Raw genomic sequence first — 19,852 nt, forward strand, 5'->3', positions numbered from 1 at the left:
CAGCATCCACAGCTCTTTGGATGAGAGAATTGCAAAGATGCACATCCCTCTGAGTGAAGAAATTTCTCTTCAGCTCAGATCTAAATGACCAACCCTTATCCTGAGACTATGACACTAGTTCTTCTCCCGAGCAGGAAAGGAAATCTCCCAAATATCCCTGTTAAGTCCCTTAATTTTGTGTTTCAATGAGATTATCTCTCATTCTTCTAAACTCCAGAGAATGCAGGTCTAGTCCACCCTATCTTTCCTCATGATAATCCCCTCATCCCAGAAATCAGTCAGGTGAACCTTTGTTGCACCCAATCTAAGGCAAGTATATCCTTCCTTAGGTAAAGCGACCAAACTGTACACAGTCCTCCAAGTGTGATCTCTCCAAGATCCTATACAATTGCAGTAAGACTACTTTACTCTTGTACTCCAATCATTTTGTAATAAAGGCTAACATACCATTTGTTTTCTTAATTGCTTGTTGTACTTGCATGTTAACTTTGTGATTCGAGTACATGCATACTCAAGTCTCCCTGAATACTAGCATTTCTTGATCTCCCTTTAAAAAGTATTCTATTTTCCTACTTTTCCTTCCCAATTGGAAAGCTTTACATTTCTCCATTATATTAAACTACCACATTCTTTCCCACTCGCTTAATCTATATCCTTTTGCTGCCTCTTTATGCCCTCCTCACAGCTTGCTTTCCCACCTATTCTGCCCAATTGTATGATATTCTTATTGAGATGTTACCATGTCCCAAACCATTTTCTGTCCCATCAAGCTGAGTGGCTTACAATTCTCTGTTTTTCTTGCCTTTCATTCTTAAATAGTGGTTTGCTACCTTCCAATCCATGAGAACTATTCTAGAATCTAAGGAATTGACTACTACTGTTTTCACCAATTTTTAAATGCCAAGCAGTTGACCATCAGGCCCATAGAATTTGTATTTTTGGCCCATTAATATCTCCAGTAGTATTTCTTAATACTAATTTCCTTAAGGCCCTCATTTTTCATCATATCCTTGGTTCCCCAAAGACAGATATAACTTGTTTGTTTAATGTCTCTCCTATTTCTTTTATTCCTGATTATAATTTCTGCTGCCTGTAATGGACCACATTTACTTTTACTCATGTATTCTATTTTGCACATCCAACCAAGCTTTTACTAAATGTTTTTCTCCAGTTACTAGTAACCTTAATATTCCATTTTCCCTGAATATTTAAATCCATCTAATCCTCAGGGTTGCTACTCTCTTTGTAGCATTATTAGCCCTTTTGTGTAGTCTAATACTGTCTATAATTTCTCTCATGAGCCTTGGGTTGGTCCACTTGTGGAGATTTTATCCCTTTTGTTGTGTTATGTTTAAATTATTGCCATCTGCTATTATATCTTTCAATTAATTTCTCAGTTTCCTGTAGCCAGCGTAATCTTTTATCTACCTGGTTTGCTTTGTTGAGGTTTAAAACCCTAGTCTCATTCTTGACTAAATCATTCTCAAACTCCATATACAAATTCATCAAATGTGATCGCTTTACCCCGGAGGCTTCTTTGTTATAAGGTTACGAATCAAATCTGTCTCATTACTCAAAATAGAATCATAGAATCCCTACAGTGCCAATGAGGCCATTTGGCCCATTGAGTCTGCACTGACTCTCTGACAGAGTATTTTACCCAGGCCCTCTCCCCTGCCCTATACCTTGAATCCCACACAGTTGCCATGGCTAACCCATCTAACCAACATATCTTGAGACACTAAGCGGCAATTTAGCATGGCCAGTATTCCTAACCTGCACATCTTTGGACTGTGGGAGGAAACCAGGAGGAAACACACGCAGACATGGGGAGAATGTGGTAAACACCTCACAGACAGTCGCCTAAGGCTTGAATTGAACCCAGGTCCCTGGAGCTGTGAGACAGTAATGCTAACCAATGTGCCACCATGCCACCCATGTAAATGGCTTGTTCCCCAGTTATTTCCTTAACATACTGATCTAGAAAATAGCTTGAATGCATGCCATGAATAAGTTCTTCATATTATTAGCCTGAGGATTAGAATCACCTCCCACCCCTATAATTATTGTATTACCCTTGTCACAATGCTCACAGATTTAAAAAATAATGAACTTCCAGTGACAGTTTGAAAGATCACATTCACATTTTAAGACTTTAACTGTAACAAATTAACTGAACACTATTGACTAAACATTTTCTGTGGGCATCTTGTACTCTAAACTACAGAGAGGATTCCCATTAACTTTAAAAATCCCCTCCACAGTTATGTACTCTGTACATTAATTGGACACTGCATTCTCCAGGAACCAGTCCATGGTGTTTCTTGGCTCCGGGGGGCTTGTGTTCTTTCTTTCCTTTGCTGGTTGGGTGGCTCCTAAACCCAGAACTGACTTTCAAGGTGAGGGATAAATTGCAGGTTCTTCCCTCTAACCAAGCCAGGCAAACCTTTGTCTCATTGAAATCCTCAGAAACTTGGTCTCTGCAACCTGAGTGTGAGCTTCACCTGTGTTTCATGTGGTGATTGACAGGGTAGGCATTTACTCTGCTTAAGGTGCAAAACCAGTTGCTTCTGTTTCTTTGCTCACTCCTCTTTCAGATGCTTGCAGATAGACATATCTGCGAGGTTTAGGATATCTGTAAACATCTTTTAAGTCGATAACTGTTCCTCTTTTAAAGCCAATCTCCATGGCTGCGAATCACATGGGCCTTGTATCCAAGTAGAAATGCTGATTAGCTGTCTTCTATCTAGGAATTAAATAGAGTCTAAAGTAAAATGTTTACAAACCCAATATTCTTAACACCTTCCTGTTACTTGAAGACTAACAGTTTGTCCAATGTCAACACAACTGCCCAGAACATTGCTTATAGGTGTGAATATCGCTCACCACCTTCCCAGTAAAACAACCTGGGTCCCCCTTTTGACCAAGCCACGCAGGCATGTCAGCTGAATTCATAGATCACACGACCTCCTTCATTACTCCATCTTGCCCTACTTTAAGAGACAGTCCCAAAAATTTACATTTGTAACACCCTTGTTGTACGCACCTCTAACTTCCTGATTTTAAACTCTGCCCAACACCACAACTACTGGTATGGAACATGTAAACCACTACCTAAAGCCATATTTTCTGCTCCATTTTATTTCTTAGTTCCACTCCCACCCCTCCTATCAGGTCAATCCCTTCTCTTTTGACATGGGTTCGATGAGCACATTGCTGCATCCTATATTGTGATGGTATCTTTTCCATTTTGCCTATCTCTTCTAAAAGTCAATTTCTGACCTGGCTCACTTTGTGACGTGGAGATGCTGGTGTTGGACTGGGGTAAACACAGTAAGAGTTTTAACAACACCAGGTTAAAGTCCAACAGGTTTATTTGGTAGCAAACACCATTAGCTTTGTATCTGTGTCTCTGTATGCCCTGTTTGAGAGCAGATATCCACTCCATCTGACGACGGAGCAGCGCTCCGAAAGCTAATGGCATTTGCTACCAAATAAACCTGTTGGACTTTAACCTGGTGTTGTTAAAACTCTTACTCACTTTGTGACCACATCTCTAGAATGACACTTGGATCAACCCCATTAATTTTTATCTGTGCCATTAATTCATGATTTTTTGTGAATGCTCCACGCATTCTGATATGGTGCCTTAACTTAAACGTTTGTTACCTTTCCCTGATATCACCCTAGTCACTCGTGTCCTAATACCCCAAAGCACTGTGTCCCATCCTGATACACTCTGCTTACTTTTACCCAAACCACTATTCTGCTGTACAGCCTTGACGTTTCTCATTGCTTTTACCCTTTCCTGAATCCCCCAGCCATCACTTTCTTCAGCTCCATCTACTCCCCTAAGTTGCTTTTTTTCTGGTTGGAATCATTTCATGAGAGAAATAGACCCACTTATTCTGTAGGATTGAAGAATCGGATGGGGAGAGATACTTTCCTTTTGCATTGGACTAATTCCCAATTTGGTGCACAGACCTTGCTCTCCAACAATTAACTTGATTAACAGTATTTTAAAGAATGTGATAATATGCTTTGAATACATTAGTGGCTTTTTATTCACTTAGTAATTGCTTACCTTAAATTTGGTTGATTTCACAACGTGGATCAAAGATAGGAAATGGAAGGGGGATGTATTTGTACTGAAGGCTACCAAGTATCCATCTGATATATGTCCTTTTTTAATCTGTGGAATATTTTTTAACACCATAGCAAAATGCTGACTCTAAGGAGGACATTTGGACTTGGTTATCCCAATAGCAGAATTGTGCAAAATGAAGATGATATATAAAAGTTATTAAAATTGTCTGCTGATGATCTGGCACAAGCTCCTCAGATATAAAATGCCATCCAAATAAGTTTTCTGCATTTTACCCTTTTAATAGCATCGCCAGCAGAACAATATCTTCAAGTAAAACTACCAGACGAGGTAGTTATGAAGATCTTTTCATATCTACTTGAGCAGGACCTTTGCAGAGCAGCTTGTGTATGTAAACGCTTCAATGAACTAGCTAACGATCCAATTTTATGGTAAGTAGGCTTCGATCTTTTAGCAGTCATTTTCCAATTTGTCATTGACCCTTTCTGTTACGTTTTAAAAGATAATCCTGTCTACATTTCCAGTTTAATTATTAATTCAGACATTTCTTGTATTTCTTTAGTCGGTAAACTCCTATAAATGATATTGCCTTCTATGGATAATATATTATGCAATACCTAATCCAAGTCCAGTTTAAAAAAAAAAGGCAAATTGGCAAGTGAATGTAATGATTTTCATACGGCTGTCATGTTAGCCGAAAATTTTGTTGAATTTATATCTGAGATTTTCATTTGTTTGCATCAATAGAGATGCAACATTGTTTGGAATTTTAAACTTTTCTATTGGAACTTGTTGGTGAATATTCACCTTGAGCTGTGAAAGATTTATGCTGAGATCTGTATCTATTGATGTGGAGATGCCAGCGTTGGACGGAGGTGGGCACAGTAGGAAGTCTCACCTGTTTAACCTGATGTTGTGAGATTTGTTACTGTATCTGTTGAGAACAGGGAACAAGCTGCTGGTTCCCCCAGTTGTGTATGGGCTTTATTTTTCTAGGCAGAAATTGAAAGCCATTGTCTGTCACTGACCTTGTAACTGTTTGAAACAAATAGCTTGTTCAAAGGGCAGTTGAAAGTTAGCCACATTGCCATGGATTTCGAGTCACAAAAGCCCTGACCGGGTAAGGGTGGCATATTTCTTTCTCTAAAGGACATTAGTGAACCAGGAGGCTTTTGGGAAAATCTGGTAGATTCGTGACCACCATAAGAACTAGGAGCAGGTGTAGGCCATCTGGCCCCTCGAGTCTGCTCCGCCATTCAATAAGACCATGGCTGATCTTTTTGTGGACTCAGTTCCACTTCCCCACCCCCACCCGCTCACCATAACCCTTAATTCCTTTCCTGTTCAAAAATCTATCTATTTTTGTCTTAACAACATTCAATGAGGTAGCCTCAACCGCTTCACTGGGCAGGCAATTCCACAGATTCACAACCCTTCAGGTGAAGAAGTTCCTCCTCAATTCAGTCCTAAATCTGCTCCCCCTTATTTTGAGGCCATGCCCCCAGTTCTAGTTTCACCTGCCAGTAGAAACAACCTCCCTGCTTCTATCATATCTATTCCCTTCATAATAGTATATGTTTCTATAATATCCCCTCTCATGCTTCTAAATTCCAATGATTATAGTCCCAGTCTGCTCAGTCTCTCCTCATAAGCTAACCCTCTCAACTCCAGAATCAACCTAGTGAATCTCCTCTGCACCCCTTCCAGTGCCAGTATATCCTTAAGTAAGGAGACCAAAACAGTACACAGTACTCTAGGTGTGACCTCACCAGCACCTTATACAGCTGTAACATAACCTCGCTGTTTTTAAACTCCATCCCTCTCGCAATGAAGGACAAAATTCCATTTGCCGCCTTAATTACCTGCTGTACCTACAAACCAATGTTTTGTGATTAATGCACAAGGGTACCCAGGTCCCTTTGCACATTAGCATGCCGCAATTTTTTATCATTTTAAATAATCCATTTTGCTGTTCGTCCCTACTACAGAGGTTAAGCTAACCGGCCTATAGTTCCCGCCTTGTGTTTATCTCCTTTTATAAACTGTGGCGTCACATTTCTGTTTCCCAATCTGACGGAACTGCCCCAGAGTCCAGCGAATTTTGGTAAAGTACCAGTAGTGCATTTGCTATTTCCCCTGCCATCTCTTTTAGTACCCTGGGATGCATTCCATCAGGACCAGGGTACTTGTCTACCTTTAGCCCTGTTAGCTTGCCCAACGCTATTACTTTAGGGATAATGATAGTTTCTAGGTCCCCAACCTGCCATAACCACATTGTCATCAATTTTTGGCATGTCATTTGTGTCTTACACTGCGAAGACCGACACAAAATACCTGTTCAATGTCTCGGCCATTCCCTCAATTCCTGTTATTAAAACCCCCTTCTCGTCCTCTAAAGGACCAATGTTTACATTAGCCACTCTTTTTCGTCTTATATATTTGTAGAAACTTTTGCTATCTTTTTATATTCTGAGCTAGTTTAACTCTCATAATCCATCTTACTTTTCTTTATAGCTTTTTTCGTGGCTTTCTATTGACCGTTAAAGATTTCTCAATCCCCTAGTTTCCGACTAATCTTTGCCACTTTGCATGCATTTTCTATCAATTTGATACCCTCCTTTATTTCTTTAGATATCCATGACTGATTATCCCTTTTACTACAGTCGTTCCTTATCACTGGTATGTACTTTTGCTGAGCACTGAAAAATTGCTTTGAAAGCCCTCCACTTTCACCATTGAAAGTTCTTCAATTGTCTCATCATAAAATTTTTGCTCCCAGTTTACCTTAGCCCACTTCTCCCTCATCCCATTGTAATCTCCTTTGTTTAAGCTCAAGACACTGGTATTGGATTTTACTGTCTCAAGCTCCATCTGCATTTTAAATTCAGTCATACTGTGATCGCTCCTTCCGAGAGGATCCCTAACTGTGAGATCATTAATTATTCCTGTTTCATTACACAGCACCAGATCTAGGATTGTTTGCTCCCTCGTAGGTTCCATTACACACTGTTCGAGGAAACTATAAGCAGATACGTTCTACAAACTCCTCAAGGCTGCCTTGACCGACCTGATTTGACCAATCAACATGTAGATTGAAATCCCCCATGATAATTGCCTTACCATTTTTACATTAGTTATTTCTTTGTTTATTGCTTGCCCCACCGTGATATTATTTGGCAGTCTATAGACTGTGCCTATCAGTGACTTTTTCTCCTTACTATTTCTAATTTCCACCCAAATGGATGGCTATCTTGCTTTTCATTCTAGATTTATTTAATAAATGGATTCAAATTCCCAATTGTCCTGGTGGAATATGAACTCGTTCCTGGATCCTTCATCATTTACGGGATGTGGTCGTTGCTGGCTAGGCCAGCGTTTATTGCTCCTGAGAAGGTGGTGGTGAGCTACCTTATTGAACTGCTGCAATCCCTGAGGTGTAGGTATACCCACAGTGTTGTTAGGGAGGGAGTTCGAGGATTTTGACCCCATGGCAGTGAAGGAATGGTGATATATTTTCAAGTCAGGATGGTGAGTGATTTGGAACCTCCAGATGGTGATGTTCCCAGGTATCTGCCCATGTCCTTCCAGATGGTAGTGGTCATGAGTTTGGATGGTGATGCCTAAGGAGCCTTGGTGAGTTTCTGTAGTGCATCTTGTAAATGGTACAAACTGCTGCCACTATTGGTTGGTGGGGGAGAGATTGAATATGGAAAGGGTTTTAATCAAGAGGGCTGCTTTGTCCTGGATGGTTTCCTTGTCCATGTTTGACCCAGTGTTGAGTGCGCTCAGAGCAACTCCCTCCCAACTGTATACCACTGCTGCCACCTCTGCTGTGTCTGTCCTGCTGGTGGAAATAGACGCATCCAGGAATGGTGATGGTGGTGCCTAGGACATTTGTCTGTAAGATATGATGCGGTCAATATGACTATGTCAGGCTGTTGCTTGACTAGTCTGTGAGACATCCCTCCCAATAAGCTAACTAGCCTATAATGACCTGGTTGTGTCTCCTTTCCTTTTTGAATAAGGGTGTTATATTGGCAGTTTTCTAATCCTCTGGGACTTCTCCAGAATTTAAGGACTTTGTATGATTGCTACCAGTGCATTTTATTTAATATCCTGGGCTGCAACCCATCAGGCCCAGGGGACTTATTGGCTTTTAGCTCCATGAGGACTAAATTATTTATCCCCTCTATCATTTCCTGATGCCCATCATTATTTCCCCAGTCTCATTCTCTAAGGGGGCCTATGTTCATTTTGGCCACTCTTCCTTTTCATATATTTAAAAAAGCTCTTGCTGTCTGGAAGAGAAGGTGCTCTCTGCTTACTTGAAGGATTGATGTGGAGATGCTGGCGTTGGACTGGGGTAGGCACAGTAAGAAGTCTCACAACACCAGGCTAAAGTCCAACAGGTTTATTTGGTATCGCAAGCATTCGGAGCGCTGCTCCTTCATCAGGTGAGTGGAGAGTTGGGTTCACAAACAGGGCATATATAGACAAAGACTCAATTGCAAGATAATAGTTGGAATGTGAGTCTTTAGAGGTAATCAAGTCTTTACAGGTACAGGCAATGCGAGTGGAGAGAGGTTTAATCACAGGTTAAAGTGATGTGAATTGTCTCAAGCCAGGACAGTTAGTAGGATTTTGTAAGCCCAGGCCAAATGGTGAGGGTTACATGTAGTGTGACATGAATGGAGGATCCTGGTTGAGGCTGTTCTCATGCGTGTGGAACTTGGCTATCCAAGCTCGTGATACCAAATAAACCTGTTGGGCTTTCATCTGGTGTTGCGAGACTTCTTGCTGTACTTGAAGGAAGATGGAGTTGAAGGTTTGCTGTTTTGCTTTTTCTGCCAAGGCCTTCCACTTTTCCTTGGTTTGGTGAGAAGGCCAAAATCATTACTGCCTTGGTTTACACTATGTCCCTTGTTTTTGCCAATTTGTCACTTTGTTGCTCACTTGTGCGTAATTTACTTGATCCAAACCGTCTTGAGGTGGGAGTAGTGCTGAAACCTCTGTTCAGTGGGTGGAGAGGAAGGTGGTATTGGATACGATCGCTCCAGAGATTCAGCAATTTCATCTATCTATGCTTCTACCTGAATTTAACTTAATTTCCATTATTACTTGTCTGCTGGGGCATTTTAGTTGAGTTGGCAAAGGAATTTTATTGTTCATGATTCCTTCTCTCTTAGCAGATCCATGCTAATATGATACTAGGACACATGGTTTTAGACTGCATTTTGCTGAACAGACTACAGTGCAGTTACTGAAGCTTAAGTAAAGAGGCTGGCACCATGTGTAGAAGCTGCCTCACTCTAATCAGTCGCATAATCTTATATTTGCAGTGCCATCTAAAGGAGCAGTACTTATGGAGCTGTGAGGCTACTCGTGATGGCCCAGATTTCAGTCAGTAGTGAGCTGACGGCACTTGCCACTGATTTTGAAGAAAGCTGTGAGCAAAGAATGGAACTTGTATCACAATGAAGAAATTTGACAGTCCCCAAATACAAAATTAATTTTTCCAAGTCAGAGCGGTTGTTTAGCAATTATGACAGTAGTATGTAGTTAAAACACAGTTCCACCTCATTCGAGGGTTTTTACAGCGAGACGAAGCCCAACAGTTCAAGCAATTGCAACTGCAGCCTCTGCAGTGACGTGTAACGGTGCACCCTGTGGCAGAACAGTGAATCACCAGTGATAACTTTGGATTTTCGCTTTTAACCGTTTCGCAGTTGTAATTAAGCTGCTGCTGACGGTTTTGCTGTTGTAATAACAACAAAATCTGGCCTGCCATCTTTTTGTACTTTGGCTGCACCTGCTATTTAAATTACAGTGCAGTATAACAATTATTGGTGACCACATCTAACTCGTCTATTTCCGAAGAATAGTCGTATTGGACTCAATATTAACTGTTTCTCTCTCCACAGATGCTGCCAGATGTGCTAAGTTTTTGAAGCACTTTTTATTTCGGATTTTCAGCATGCACAGTATTTTGCATTTATAGAAATTACTTAATTTGTCTGATATTCTGTTACTGCAAAAATACTTTTCTTTTGCAAATATATGTCTTCAATCTTCTGCAATGGCAGTTTGTTGGATAAATGAAGTTAAGTTGGGTTTATCAAAGAGGATATGAAGGGAATTGGGAAATCTGGAAATTCAATGCATATTATATTTGTGTTTTCGGGTCCATGATGCCATTGTGCGTTCCTGATTTAATCTTAATTCAAATATAAAATGTAGAATAAATATCTTTCCCAGGAAACGGTTATATATGGAGGTGTTTGAGTACACTCGGCCAATGATGCATCCGGAGCCTGGAAGATTTTATCAGATTAACCCAGAAGAGTGTGAACATCCAAATCCATGGAAGGAAAGCTTTCAACAACTGGTATGGCTTTATAAATTGCTATTGGAATCTAATTTTGAGAGCCTGACTTTAATTGACACGTGAAGCTCTTTCCCTTGAGGAAGGGAAAGCAAAATAAGAGCTGAAGTAGACTGTCCGAGTTGGATCCTGCATAATCATATTTGACATATGCCTTGGGAATATGGGGTAGAAAGAGCATTCAAGCAGTTGCTGGCTGCCCTTTTTTGGAGGCTTTGCTTGAAGTTGAGAGAGAATAAATATGCATTTCTTGCAGTTGGTGAAAAAAAGTGCCCTTTCACCCTTTTTGGAAGATTCTTGTGTTGATGTGACTTCCCTTGTCCAATGCTGTTTTGCATCAGCTGCCATAAGGGGAAAGAGAGCAGTTCAGGCAATGATACCACACTTCTGACAGGAGCTCATTGACATGTAACATGATCTCTGTTCCTCTAATGGATGTTGGCTGACCGAAAGATTTCCATTATTTTCTCTCTCTATTTCAGATTTCCAGCATCCACAGAATTTACTTTTGTGATTACTGTTGAGCATTTTTAAAGCTAGGAGTCTGTAATACATGTCCACTGGTCCAAAAGGATGTGAGGGGAAGCTATTCCGTAAAATAGTCTGGTTACATCTACACCAGCTATCCCACTCAGCATTCCTAGTTGTTGTTCTCATCCCCTTCTGTTAACGTTTTCATTTCTTCAATTGAAGCAAGACCAGTTTTGTGTCTTTAAATTTGGAGCTGGAAGCCCAGGGATTGCCACTGCACCTACCCAGTCAAACTTCAAATTCTCTACAATATATTACTGTCCATTTGAAGAATACAGTCTTGCATATGTGGCTCAGCATTAATCTACACTGCATTGAATTAGATTCATTTAACTCTTCCATTTGGTGACGAATGTTTCACCTTTGTTCATGATTACCTACTTCAGAATGCCTGTATTCCATGTTGCAAAGAAAACAGCAATTGTCAGTTATTTACCTACATTAAGACCCATCTGTCATTTTTTAATTGATCTGATAAAATCTGTATCTCTGAACATTTCAACTTCTTTAAATTACGCTCTCATAACTTTGTATTGCTAACAGATTTTGTAATGCCCAATGTAAAGATGTCCAATTAAGTCATGATTTGGATTCATTTAGGTTATATAGGGTACAGTTTTAAAATCTGCAGATGATCTGAAACTTGGAAATGTAGTTAACAATGATGAAGATGGTAATGGATGTCCAGAGGACATTGGCTGGTGAAGTGGATGGACACAAGGCATGAAATTCAGTGCAGAAAAACGGGAGGTGATACATTTTGGTCAGAAGAATGAAGAGAGATGATGCATGTTAACGTACTTTTATAGTGAGTGCAAGAACAGAGTCTTAAAGGGGTTGGTATATAAATCTTTGGAGGTGGCAGGATGGGTTACCAAACCAGTTAATAAAGCAAAAACAGAAAATGCTGGAAAATCTCAGCCGGTCTGACAGCATCTGTGGAGAGAGAATAGCCCTAACGTTTCGAGTCTGGATGACACTTCGTCTGAGCTGAGCAAAGTTAAAGCATCCTGGGCTTTATAGTAGAGGAATGGAGCACAAAAGCCAGGAAGTTATGCTAAACCTGTATGCAACAGCAGTTTAGGCCAGCTGGCGTATTGTGACCAATTCTGGGCACCAAACTTTAGCAAGGACATATGAAGGCTTTGGAAAGGGTACAGAAGAGAGTTATTAGAATGATTTCAAGGACAAGGGATTAAAGTTACATTTATTGTGTTCTGAGAACAAAGAAGGCATAGAGAAGATGTCACAAGCGTCTAAAATCATGAACAATTTGGGTAAATGAAGAGAAACTTTTCAGTGATTGAAGGGTCAAAAATAAGAGGACACGGTTTTTAGGTGACTGGTAAAGAACCAGTGGTGATGTGAAAATCACTTTTACGTGAGCAGTTGGGATTTGGAATGTGCTGCCTGATAGTGGTGGTAACAGATTCAGTAGTCACCTTGAAAAAAAAAATTTGATATTTTGAGAGGAAAAAAAAGCAGTCGCAGGGAAGTGTGACTGACTTTCAAAGCAGTTGGTGCAGACTCAGTGGGCTGAATGGTCTTCTGTGCTTAGTTATTCTATGATTCTATGAATAGTAAGCACAGAAAGAAAATCAAAAGAAATCTCGAAAAGCTCTACTAGTCAGTGACATACTGAACAGCTTTAATTGTAATATTACACCGTTTGCATCAACCAAGTCAGTTTTCAGTTCAACAAATTTGCTATCGGCAAATTATTGAATATTTTTGAAACTTTTTCAGTTGTACGTTTATTCTTTTTGCCGGGAGTGTCACACCAGTGATTCACAATAATAGGATTCCACTAATTGAAGCATTTGATTTCATAACGAATTGTTTTTTAAAAAAGTTAAGTGCTTCCATGTATTATTTCACTTTTTTTTTACTGTTGCTTTGCAATTTTAGTACAAAGGAGCACATGTAAAACCTGGATTTGCAGAACACTTTTATAGCAACCCTGCAAGATATAAGGGAAGAGAAAATATGTTGGTAAGGATTCTGTTTAACTTGGAATTCTAGCTACACAATTGTGTGCTGTAATCTTTGATTAACTACATTGTTATTTTCTCTGCAGTATTATGACACAATTGAAGATGCCTTGGGAGGTGTTCAGGAAGCTCACTTTGATGGCCTTATCTTTGTACACTCTGGTACATACACTGATGAGTGGATTTATATTGAATCCCCTATTACAATGATTGGTGCAGGTAAATATAAATTGCAATAGAGAAATGGTGCTTTTACAGTTTAATTTGGTAACCCTGCTGTTGGCAGAATGATGGTGCAGAGCATTAATTCTTCAAAATAGCACCTATGGAGTTAGAGGATTTAGGGTTTTTGTTAATCCTCCCCCTCCAAATCCCATGCTATATGATTAATTAGTTTCTTACAATGTAGTTTAATGTGCAAACATTTCTGAAATTCTACTCTGTGAAGTTACGATGCATATTATGATTTTTCTCTCTGCTTTTAGTGTTTGGACTTGTTCTCTAACCTTTCCTTCCTCTTCACATCCCCAATATATTGCATATCAAGCTCTGTCTTAGGATCATGCTGGTGAATTGTTTCTAGTCTTCTGTGCTCTCGTCAGATAGTAAGATATTATGGCCCATAAAGGCGGTTCCACCATTGAATAAGATTATGGCTAACATGTCCATCAAATACACTTTACAATCTAATTTCATATCCCTTGATGCCATTAAGGCTCAAGACCTATTTATCTCAATTTTGGATAGACTCATTTACTGTGCATCTGAATTCTCCTGGGGGTAGAGAATTCAAAAGTTTCATAACCCTCTGAGTGAAAAAAAAAAATTCTCCTTGTATCAGTCATAAATAACTGACCTTTATCTTCAGGCTATGACCTGTAGTTCTCGTCTCTAGCTACAGGTAAGAACTCTCAACATCTACCCTATTGAACTTGTAAAGAATTTTATGCGTTTCAGTAGGATCTTGTAAACTCCAGAGAGTATGGATCTATACTCATAGGACATCCTCTCATCCCAGCAATGAATCTAGTGAACCTTTGTAGCACTGAGGCAAATGCTTCAGATGTTAAAATTAATTCTGTGGATGTGGGCGTGGCTGGCCAGCATTTATTGTGCATCCATATTTGCCCTTGAGAAAGTGGTAGTGAGTTGCTTCTTGAACTTCTCCAGTCCATGTGGTGTTATGTACACCCACAGAGCCGAGGGAGTTCTAGGATTTTGACCCAGTGACAGTGAAGGGATGGCGACTTATTTCGAAGTCAGAATGACTTGGAGGGGAACTTGCAGATGGTGTGTTCCCATGTGCCTGCTGCCTTTGTCCTTGTAGATGGTACTGCTTGTGGGTTTGGAAGATGTTGTCTAAGGTGCCTTGTTGAGTTCCTACAGTGTACCTTCTAGATGGTACACAGGGAGTGAATGGCACCCCATCCACAACCAATCAAGAATACTGCTTTGTCCTGGGTGGTGTCAAGCTTCTTGAGTATTGTTGGAGCTGCACTCATCAGCAAGTGGAGAGTATTCCATCACACTTCTGACTTGTGCAAGTGTGGGCAGGCTTTTTGGAATCAGGAGATGAGTTACTTATCGCAGGATTCCTTGCCTCCGACCTGCTCGTGTAGCTACAGTATTTATATGGCAAGTCTGGTTTAGGTTCTGGTCAGTGGTAATCCCCCACAATGTTAGGGGATTCAGCAATGGTAGTGCCACTGAATGTCAAAGGGTGATGGTTAGATAGCCTCTCTTGTTGGGAATGGTCATTGCCTGGCACTTGTGTGGCATGAATGTTACTTGCTTTTTGTCAGCCCAGGCCTATACATTATCCAGGTCTTGCTGCATTTGGACATAGATTGCTTCAGTACCTGAGGAGCCGCGAATGGTGCTGAACATTATGCAATTATCAGGCAACATCCTCATTTCTAACCTTACAATGGAAGGAAGCGGTCTCACCATAGCCCTGCACAATTGTATCAGGACTTCTTTACTCTTAGTCAATCCTCTTTCAATAACGGCTGGCATGTCATTTCCCATCCTAATCATTTGCATTTTCACATTGTGATTCATGTACTCGGAAAGGTGCCAAATCCCATTAAATAGTAACATTTCCCAGTATCTCAACTTGAAAACAAATCAACTTTCCCATTTTTCCTACCAAGGTGGATAATTTCACTCTTCCTCACGTTATACTCACAGGAACACAGGAATTAGGAGCAGAAATAGGCAATTCAGTCAGCCCTTTGAACCTGCTCTGCCATTCGATCAGATCATGGCTGATCTCTCCCTGTTCTCAAATCCACCTCCTTACCTGTTCCCCATATTCCTTCAACCCATTTTTAAAATCAGAAATATATCTATCTCCTTCTTGAAACCATTTAATGATTCAGACTTCACTGTGCTATGGGGTAGCAAGTTCCACAAGCTCGTCACCTTTTGCGAGAAGTAGTTCCTCTTCATCTCTGTTTTAAATCTACCGCCTCTCAACCTGTACCTGTGACCTCTTGTTCTAGATTGCCCCACAAGGGGGAACATTTGGTCCACGTTTACCGTATCAGTCCTTTTTAGTATTTTATGTACCTTAGTCGGATCATCTCTCATCCTTAACTCCAGCGAGTATAAGCCCAAACTGTTTAATCTCTCCTCATAGGATTAGACATTGGCTCAATGGATTAGACATTGGCTCAGTGTGGTAGTGGAGGATTGCTTCTCTGAGTGGAGGCCTGTGACTAATGGTGTGCCACAGGGATCAGTGCTGGGTCCATTGTTGTTTGTCATCTATATCAATGATCTGGATGATAATGTGGTAAATTGGATCAGCAAGTTTGTTGATGATACAAAGATTGGAGGTGTAGTGGACAGCGAGGAAGGTTTTCAAAGCTTGCAGAGGGATTTGGACCAGCTAGAAAAATGGGCTGAAAAATGGCAGATGGAGTTTCATGCAGACAAGTGTGAGGTATTGCACTTTGGAAGGACAAACCAAGATAGAACATACAAGGTAAATGGTAGGACACTGAAGAGTGCAGTAGAACAGAGGGATCTGGGAATACAGATACATAATTCCCTAGGGTCGTAAAGAGTGCTTTTGGTACATTGGCCTTTATAAATCAAAGTATTGAGTATAAGAGTTGGAATGTTATGGTGAGGTTGTGTAAGACATTGGTGATGCCGAATTTAGAGTATTGTGTGCAGTTTTGGTCACCTAATTACAGGAAGGATATTAATAAGGTTGAAAGAGTGCAGAGAAGGTTTACAAGGATGTTGCCGGGACTTGAGAAACTGAGTTACAGAGAAAGGTTGAATAGGTTAGGACTTTATTCCCTGGAGCGTAGAAGAATGAGGGGAGATTTGATAGAGGTGTATAAAATTATGATGGGTATAGATAGAGTGAATGCAAGCAGGCTTTTTCCACTGAGGCTAGGGGAGAAAAAAACTAGAGGACATGGGTTAAGGGTGAGGGGGGAAAAGTTTAAAGGGAATATTAGGGGGGGGTTTCACACAGAGAGTGGTGGGAGTTTGGAATGAGGTGGTGAATGCGGGCTCACTTTTAACATTTAAGAAAAACTTGGACAGGTACATGGATGAGAGGGGTGTGGAGGGATATGGTCCAGGTGCAGGTCAGTGGGACGAGGCACAAAAATGGTTCGGCAGAGGCAAGAAGGGCCAAAAGGCCTGTTTCTGTGCTGTAATGTTCTATGGTTCTATAGGTCAACCTTTTCGTCCCTGGAATCAATCTGGTGAACCTCCTCTGAACTGCCTCCAATGCCACCACATCCTTCCTCAAATAAGGAGACTAAAACAAGACACACTATTCCAGATGTGGTCTCATCAACACCCTATGCGATTGCAACAACACTTCTCTATATTCCATCGTTGCCTTCTTGCTTCGTGAGTTTAACTGGTCTCTTTTCCTTTCCCAGCCTCTTCTCTTAACAGCTTTCCACTTATCTTTTTATAATCGGCAAACTGGGCTCTATTATACCTAGCCTCCTCAGCAGAGTCGTTTATATAGACTGCAAATAGCTGAGGCCCACGAAAGAGAGATTTGTGTTGTGCTTTTAATGACTACTAGGTGTCTGCTTTACAGCCTATGAAGTACTTTTTGAAGTGTAGCCACAGTTATAGGAAAGTTGGGAACTTCTTTTCTCTCCGCAATCTCCCACAAACAACAATCTAATGATATAGAATAATGAAACCCTATAGTGCAGAAAGAGGCTATCTGGCCCATCGAGTCTGCACCGACCATAATCCCACCTAGCCCCCCCCCACCCACCCCCCCACCCACCCCCCCACCCCCCACCCCCCCCCCCACCCCCCACCCCCCCCCCACCCACCCCCCCACCCACCCCCCCACCCCCACACCCACCCCCACACCCACCCCCCCACCCACCCCCCCACCCCCCCACCCACCCCCCCCCCCCCACCCACCACCCCCCCACCCACCACCCCCACCCCCCACACACACACACAATATCCCTACACATTTACCCGCTAATCCCTCTAACCTACGCATCTCAGGGGCAATTTTAGCATGGCCAATCAACCTAACCCGCACATCTTTGGACTGTGGGAGGAAACTGGAGCACCCGGAGGAAACCCACGCAGACACGAGGAGAATGTGCAAACTCCACACAGACAGTGACCCAAGCTGGGAATCGAACCCAGGTCGCTGGAGCTGTGAAGCAGCAGTGCTAACCACTGTGCTACCATGCCGCCCTAGCTAATGTTTATTGTGATGTTGATTGAGGGATAGAATATTGGCCAGGACCAAGAGGATAATTCCCCTGCTGCTTTTTGTAATAATGTACACCAACCTGAGCAGATAGATGGGTTTGATGTCTCATCTGAAAGATGGCACCTTAAAGTACAGTGTGCTCTCAGTATTGCTCTGGAGTATTGATCTTGATTGTTGTGCTCAGCCCTTGAGTTTTGTGCCACTCCATACTTCTTCATCCTGAAAATGACATGTTTATTCCTACTGTTTTCTGTTCATTAACCCTCAATCCATGATGGAAGTATATTTTGCAACAATTTGTCATTTATTTCCCTTTACCAGTTGCTTCTATTGGCATACTGTTAAATATGCTAGATCCTGTGGAAAATTAAAGGAATATTCCATTGATCCATACAACAAGAGGTTTTTCAACCAATATTCTTCACTCCTGTATCATACATAATATAATTGCTTGCAATTTTGACTTTAAAAACCTGTTAATAGTAGCTCAGTACCTTTTTTGTATCCCAATCCTTCCATTGAAGTGGCTTTTCCTTGGCATAATGGGCAGATGGGGATGTAACTGAAGCCTTGTCCATCTTGCCTTCCCCTTCCCCAATGCTCCTGAGTCACCCTGAACTGCATTCATGTAACTCTTGGTTGGTTTCCGAGAAGGATTGATAACGGTCTTTGAGTCTTATCTGCCCAAAAGGAGAGATGGGGATGGGGGGAAAACAATGTCAAACAAGGAAAATAAAAACTTCATGACCGTAGTTCAAAGAGATGATCTTTTCACTGTTATAGTGCACAAGTTCCAGTTTCTAAAAACCTTAGAATTGTACATGTTGTGTGATGGCCTTTCTGTTTTGGCCTTATTTTATGCTAGAGTAATGGTTCCTTTGAGAACTAGGCTTCCCTGAAAGATGACTTAAACTTTGGCATCTGATCATGTCACTCAGCCGCCTGGGAGATGAACAATAGAAAAAGTCAACAAAAAGTTAATTATTGGGGTTGGGGGGGGGCGGGGGTGGGGAAGTGGATTCCTGAGTTTGGTTTAGAACAAGCTGGTTACAAAGAATACCTCCTGAGCAAAGTTCAGTTGAAATCCTGTTAGCTGGCTAACCGTGTTTAAAAACCATGACAAACTGGAAGACTAACAGAGTTGAACTTTTGGGGGGGTAGCCAAGCTGCGAAGAGAGAAAGAAAACTCTAGATGCCGGACTCCAGATTTAAAGAATACTACAACTAGGAGAGTTCTGACCCCCCAAAGTGGTTATGCTCAAGATGCTATTGACACCTGTGTTAAGCTGGGGGTCTGTCAACCCAGGACAGTTGGAGGAGATGTGAAGGGACAACTTTACTGGAAGTAAGCAGAAGGCCCAAGAAATCTTTGAAACCAAGTGGTTAATCTTAAGATTTTTGTGGTGCAAATCAAATAAATGCAGGGAGAAATTTAAGTTAAGGACTTTAATATCTTTACTGTAACTTAATACTTAACAGGGTGTAGTCATTAGCATTGGTGCCATTTGATTTTTATGTCGTAAAGTTCTATAATTTTGAACTGCGAACTTTGTGGCGTGCTTTTAGTAAAAATCTGGGTTTTCAGAATCAAACTGTTACTGGTCTCTACCGAGACAATTTGTGAAATGATTTGACTCAGTAAATAAGTCTACATGTTATGTGCTTAAAAAGCAATTGGTAATTGATCAGGAGCGTTGAGCTAAGTTGGTTTGCTTAAAAGATTTTTAATATACACTTTCAGCACCAGGAAAAGTTGCAGATAAGGTCATCATTGAAAACACTAGGGATTCTACCTTTGTATTTATGGAAGGTTCTGAGGATGCCTATGTTGGATATATGACAATTAGGGTAAGTTCCAATAGTCTTTTAAGTTTACAATCATTTGGGAAAGCAGTTTAACAATTTGTAAGCAAAATCTTTTGTGTGTTTCTTCCTTCTAGTTTAACCCAGATGATAAATCAGCCAGCACCATAATGCCCATCACTGCTTGGAGATCACAGTGAACTGCAGTCCAATAATAGATCATTGTATCATTCGTAGTACGTGCACAGGTAAGTGTCACCTTTGATAGCATAATTTAACCTACTGAGGCTAAGTGCTTGATATGTTATTGTAGC

The 19,852-nt window shown here is 41.0% G+C and overlaps 1 protein-coding gene across 1 annotated transcript in view; it reads left to right on the forward strand.

The window, feature by feature from the left end:
* The window catches only part of fbxo11b (F-box protein 11b), a 118,239-nt gene that overhangs the window by 64,028 nt on the left and 34,359 nt on the right, over window positions 1-19,852 (forward strand). The window contains 7 exon segments of the mRNA XM_078230654.1: window positions 4,392-4,536; window positions 10,361-10,490; window positions 12,927-13,010; window positions 13,096-13,228; window positions 19,477-19,583; window positions 19,676-19,694; window positions 19,697-19,786. Coding sequence (XP_078086780.1) covers window positions 4,392-4,536; window positions 10,361-10,490; window positions 12,927-13,010; window positions 13,096-13,228; window positions 19,477-19,583; window positions 19,676-19,694; window positions 19,697-19,786 — 708 coding nt within the window.

Source organism: Mustelus asterias, chromosome 15 (assembly GCF_964213995.1).
Source record: "Mustelus asterias chromosome 15, sMusAst1.hap1.1, whole genome shotgun sequence".
Lineage (NCBI taxonomy): Eukaryota > Metazoa > Chordata > Chondrichthyes > Carcharhiniformes > Triakidae > Mustelus > Mustelus asterias.